The 6,202-nt window shown below is 44.4% G+C and overlaps 1 protein-coding gene across 1 annotated transcript in view; it reads right to left on the reverse strand.

Moving 5' to 3' along the window:
• Nucleotides 1-553, reverse strand: part of cars2 (cysteinyl-tRNA synthetase 2, mitochondrial) — a 24,903-nt gene extending 24,350 nt beyond the window's left edge. Inside the window, exons 1-2 of the mRNA XM_061903680.1 lie at nt 128-553; nt 4-54 (exon numbers count right to left, since the gene is read on the reverse strand). Coding sequence (XP_061759664.1) covers nt 4-54; nt 128-333 — 257 coding nt within the window. The 5' untranslated portion in view covers nt 334-553. The remainder of the gene's footprint in view (nt 1-3; nt 55-127) is intronic.
• Nucleotides 554-6,202: the final 5,649 nt, after the last annotated feature.

A 6,202-nucleotide genomic window follows, 5' to 3' on the forward strand; every position in this document is an offset into this window, starting at 1 on the left:
TACCACGCATGACCCAGGTGTGCGTGGTCATACACGGTGGGTCCACAGCTGTACCTGGCGTGGAAACACAAGTACGCATTGTTAATAATATCGAGATTGTATGCATCAATTAAGTATCGTTTAATACCAAGAGGCAACTCCCTCCCGAGCCAGAATCAGAGGCTCTTTTCGTTTGGTGAGGCTGTTGAACGTCTTCAAACCAGTGTCAAATCCCGTGGGCAGGACCCACGTCTTGTCAACTGCACCTGTGCTGCAGGATCCATGGAATCTGTTGATTATCTGGAGTCCGTCAAATCGCCATGAAAACGACTTGACTACTGTGCTTCTCCACATGCTGTGACCTAGAAAACTAGCAAGCACACGCCGTGTGACGCTAAACGTGCATCCTTAGGACCAGGCTGGGATCAGGAAGGATATTAATTTTTAGCAAACAATAAAAGGACAGAAAAAATACATTTAAATACAAATATGTATGAACAGTATTTTAGGAATACAAGTGACGATTGACGGAAATCTCTCTGTCGTCATACCCGGAAGCTGCGTTGCCAGACGTACGATTGGTACTAACATTTCGCCCTCTGGTGGATGAATATGTTGTAGGCACAATACCAATGTGAGCAATTTGCATAATGTGCAACCGCATTTTGCAAATTTGCATAATGTGCAATCTTTTTGCAAATTGCTTCCAGCTATATATTTCAATAATGTGTGGTGCACATTTTGCAAATCAATGGGCGCAGATACATGTTTTTGGTGTCAAAATAATGTATTAAATACTAATGTAAATCTATTCATTTGTAGTCAGGACAATACAACTGAGTATTGCCCTCAAATCAGTCCAACCCTAATCCTAACCCTAACCCTAACCACTATACAGTGTACATCCACGACTAAACTACTACCACAACTTGGTTTAGTATTTATAAAATATAATAATGTAGGGTTACTGACTAAACCAGGGGTGTCAAACTAATTTTAGATCGGGGGCCACATGGAGAAAAATCTACTCCCAAGTGGGCCGGACTGGTAAAATCGCGGCACGATAACTTAAAAATAAAGACAACTTCGGATTGTTTTCTTTGTTTAAAAATAGAACAAGCACATTCCAAAAATAATTTTGTTGGCTTTTTTTTTTACACTTACATTTGCGGTTAATAGTATTCTATCTTTATTTGTCATTATTTTTACTTTCTAAATGAATTATGTGATAATGTTCATCAGTCATCTCATTACTGTTCATTTTCAATCTAACGAGATAAAAATAATAGTATTAAAATCAAATTACAGGATGTTATTTATGTAGTTTGATCATTTTCGCCGACCGGTGCACTAACACCATATGTGTGTGTTTTTTTTTTACATGTGTAGCATAATCTGCAAAGATACAACTAATTGCTATTGCGACATCTAGTGGACACATTTAGAACAGCAGTTTCTTTCATTCAAACATTTTGGCTCATTTTCATACCCACATCCCGTGGGCCGGATAAAAATCTATGTGAGGGCCTGATCCGGCCCCCGGGCGGCATAGCTCGGTTGGTAGAGCGGCCGTGCCAGCAACTTGAGGGATGCAGGTTCGATTCCCGCTTCCGCCATCCTAGTCACTGCCGTTGTGTCCTTGGGCAAGACACTTTACCCACCTGCTCCCAGTGCCACCCACACTGGTTTAAATGTAACTTAGGTATTGGGTTTCACTATGTAAAGATCTTTGAGTCATTAGAGAAAAGCGCTATATAAATATAATTCACTTCACTTCACTTCACGTTTGACACCCCTGGACTAAACCATTCACAAAATCTCGTCTTAAATCTCGTCTTGCGATATGCAAATTGCTTGCGCACAATGGAAATGACGTATAATTTGCAAAGTGCGCGAGATTGAATAACGTATAATTTGTAAAGTGCACGAGATTGGTGAAATTCTTACAACAAATACATTTTAAAAAATCCCACGTTATATGAACAATCGACCCCTTCAACATATGGCTTTGAGCAGGCACAAACAGGATACACCCTACACCAGGGGTCACCAACGCGGTGCCCGCGGGCACCAGGTAGCCCGTAAGGACCAGATGAGTAGCCCCCTGGCCTGTTCTAAAAATAGCTCAAATAGCAGCACTTACCAGTGAGCTGCCTCTATTTTTTAAATTGTATTTATTTACTAGCAAACTGGTCTCGCTTTGCTCGACATGTTTAATTCTAAGAGAGACAAAACTCAAATAGAATTTAAAAATCCAAGAAAATATTTTAAAGACTCGGTGTTCACTTGTTTAAATAAATTATTATTATTTTTTTTTACTTTGCTTCTTATAACTTTCAGAAAGACAATTTTAGAGGAAAAAATACAACCTTAAAAATGGTTTTAGGATTTTTAAACACATGTACCTTTTTACCTCTTAAATTCCTTCCTATTCTTTCCTGACAATTTAAATCAATGTTCAGGTATTTTTTTATATTTTTATTGTAAAGAATAATAAATACATTTTAATTTAATTCTTTATTTTAGCTTCTGTTTTTTCGACGGAGAATATTTGTCAAATATTTCTTCAAACTTTTTATCATTAAAATTCAAAAAAATTATTCTGGCAAATCTAGAAAATCTGTAAAATAAAATTTTAATCTTATTTTAAAGTCTTTTGAATTTCTTTTAAAATGTTTGTTCTGGAAAATCTAGAAGAAATGATGATTTGTCTTTGTTAGAAGTATAACTTGGTCCAATTTGTTATATATTATACAGATTGGATTTTGTACCGATCCGTTGTGGTGAAGAAGGAGCTGAGCCGGAAGGCAAAGCTCTCAATTTACCGGTCGATCTACGTTCCCATCCTCACCTATGATCATGAGCTTTGGGTCATGACCGAAAGGATAAGATCACGGGTACAGGTGGCCGAAATGAGTTTCCTCCGCCGTGTGGCGGGGCTCTCCCTTAGAGATAGGGTGAGAAGCTCTGCCATCCGGGAGGAACTCAAAGTAAAGCCGCTGCTCCTTCACATTGAGAGGAGCCAGATGAGGTGGTTCGGGCATCTGGTCAGGTTGCCACCCGAACGCCTCCCTAGGGAGGTGTTTAGGGCACGTCCAACCGGTAGGAGGCTACGGGGAAGACCCAGGACACGTTGGGAAGACTATGTCTCCCGGCTGGCCTGGGAACGCCTCGGGATCCCCCGGGAAGAGCTAGACGAAGTGGCTGGGGAGAGGGAAGTCTGGGTTGTTCCCTGCTTAGGCTATTGCCCCCACGACCTGACCTCGGATAAGCGGAAGATGATGGATGGATGGATGGATTTTAACCTATTTAACATGTCATCAAAATTCTAAAATTAATCTTAATCAGGAAAAATTACTAATGATGTTCCATAAATTATTTTTTAAATTTTCTCTTCATTTTTTTCGGTTGAATTTTGAGTCTTAAAGAGTCGAAATTGAAGATAAACTATGTTTCAAAATTTTATTTTCATTTTTTTCATGTTTTCTCTTCTTTTAAACCGTTAAATTAAGTTGTTTTTTCATGATTTATTCTCTACAAAAAACCTTCCTTAAAATGAAAAAAAAAAAAATGTACGACGGAATGACAGACAGAAATACCCATTTTTTAAATGTATTTATAGATTTATTTATTAAAGGTAAATTGAGCAAATTGGCTATTTCTGGCAATTTATTTAAGTGTGTATCAAACTGGTAGCCCTTCGCATTAATCAGCACCCAAGAAGTAGCTCCATCCATCCATCCATCATCTTCCGCTTATCCGAGGTCGGGTCGCGGGGGCAACAGCCTAAGCAGGGAAACCCAGACTTCCCTCTCCCCAGCCACTTCGTCTAGGTCTTCCCGGGGGATCCCGAGGCGTCCCCAGGCCAGCCGGGAGACATAGTCTTCCCAACGTGTCCTGGGTCTTCCCCGTGGCCTCCTACCGGTTGGACGTGCCCTAAACACCTCCCTAGGGAGGCGCTCGGGTGGCATCCTGACCAGATGCCCGAACCACCTCATCTGGCTCCTCTCGATGTGAAGGAGCAGCGGCTTTACTTTGAGTCCCTCCCGGATGGCAGAGCTTCTCACCCTATCTCTAAGGGAGAGCCCCGCCACACGGCGGAGGAAACTCATTTCGGCCGCTTGTACCCGTGATCTTATCCTTTCGGTCATGACCCAAAGCTCATGACCATAGGTGAGGATGGGAACGTAGATCGACCGGTAAATTGAGAGCTTTGCCTTCCGGCTCAGCTCCTTCTTCACCACAACGGATCGGTACAACGTCCGCATTACTGAAGACGCCGCACCGATCCGCCTGTCGATCTCACGATCCACTCTTCCCTCACTCGTGAACAAGACTCCTAGGTACTTGAACTCCTCCACTTGGGGCAGGGTCTCCTCCCCAACCCGGAGATGGCACTCCACCCTTTTCCGGGCGAGAACCATGGACTCGGACTTGGAGGTGCTGATTCTCATTCCGGTCGCTTCACACTCGGCTGCGAACCGATCCAGCGAGAGCTGAAGATCCCGGTCAGATGAAGCCATCAGGACCACATCATCTGCAAAAAGCAGAGACCTAATCCTGCAGCCACCAAACCGGAACCCCTCAACGCCTTGACTGCGCCTAGAAATTCTGTCCATAAAAGTTATGAACAGAATCGGTGACAAAGGACAGCCTTGGCGGAGTCCAACCCTCACTGGAAATGTGTTCGACTTACTGTCGGCAATGCGGACCAAGCTCTGGCACTGATCGTACAGGGAACGGACCGCCACAATAAGACAGTCCGATACCCCATACTCTCTGAGCACTCCCCACAGGACTTCCCGAGGGACACGGTCGAATGCCTTCTCCAAATCCACAAAGCACATGTAAACTGGTTGGGCAAACTCCCATGCACCCTCAAGAACCCTGCCGAGAGTATAGAGCTGGTCCACAGTTCCACGACCAGGACGAAAACCACACTGTTCCTCCTGAATCCGAGGTTCGACTATCCGACGTAGCCTCCTCTCCAGTACACCTGAATAAACCTTACCGGGAAGGCTGAGGAGTGTGATCCCACGATAGTTGGAACACACCCTTCCGGGTCCCCCTTCTTAAAGAGAGGAACTACCACTCCGGTCTGCCAATCCAGAGGTACCGCCCCCCGATGTCCACACGATGCTGCAAAGTCTTGTCAACCAAGACAGCCCCACAGCATCCAGAGCCTTAAGGAACTCCGGGCGGGTCTCGTCCACTTCCCTGGGGCCTTGCCACCGAGGAGCTTTTTAACTACCTCAGCGACCTCAGCCCCAGAAATAGGAGAGTCCACCACAGATTCCCCAGGCACTGCTTCCTCATAGGAAGACGTGTTGGTGGGATTGAGGAGGTCTTCGAAGTATTCCTTCCACCTATCCACAACATCCGCAGTTGAGGTCAGCAGAACACCATCCGCACCATACACGGTGTTGATAGTGCACTGCTTCCCCTTCCTGAGGCGGCGGACGGTGGTCCAGAATCGCTTCGAAGCCGTCCGGAAGTCGTTTTCCATGGCTTCCCCGAACTCCTCCCATGTCCGAGTTTTTGCCTCCGCGACCGCTGAAGCTGCACACCGCTTGGCCTGTCGGTACCTGTCCACTGCCTCCGGAGTCCTATGAGCCAAAAGGACCCGATAGGACTCCTTCTTCAGCTTGACGGCATCCCTCACCGCTGGTGTCCACCACGGGGTTTTAGGATTGCCGCCCCGACAGGCACCAACTACCTTGCGGCCACAGCTCCGATCTGCCGCCTCGACAAAAGAAGTAGCTCTTGGTTTCAAAAAGATTGGTGACCCCTGATCTACACTGTGCCTGATGTTGAGCTTTGCCTCACATACCTCTTTACAGCCAGGTGAGCGTATTGTTTTGGCAGAGCTGTTCCTACATTACTGTTTATTTAAGGATGAAACTGCATAATATGTCTCACTGTACACGGTCTTTAGCGATATTTTACCGTAGCAGGTGATATTGAGCAAAGTTAAATCGGTATGTATGTCTAGTACAGTGGTTCTCAAATGGGGGTACGCGTACCTCTAGGGGTAGTTGAAGGTATGCCAGGGGGTACATGAGATTTTTAAAAAATATTCTATAAATAGCAACAATTCAAAAATCCTTTAGAAATATATTTATTGAATAATACTTCAACAAAATATGAATGTAAGTTCATAAACTGTGAAAAGAAATGCAACAATGTAATATTCAGTGTTGACAGCTAGATTTTTTATGGATAT

The sequence above is a fragment of the Nerophis ophidion genome, linkage group LG06 (assembly GCF_033978795.1).
Source record: "Nerophis ophidion isolate RoL-2023_Sa linkage group LG06, RoL_Noph_v1.0, whole genome shotgun sequence".
Lineage (NCBI taxonomy): Eukaryota > Metazoa > Chordata > Actinopteri > Syngnathiformes > Syngnathidae > Nerophis > Nerophis ophidion.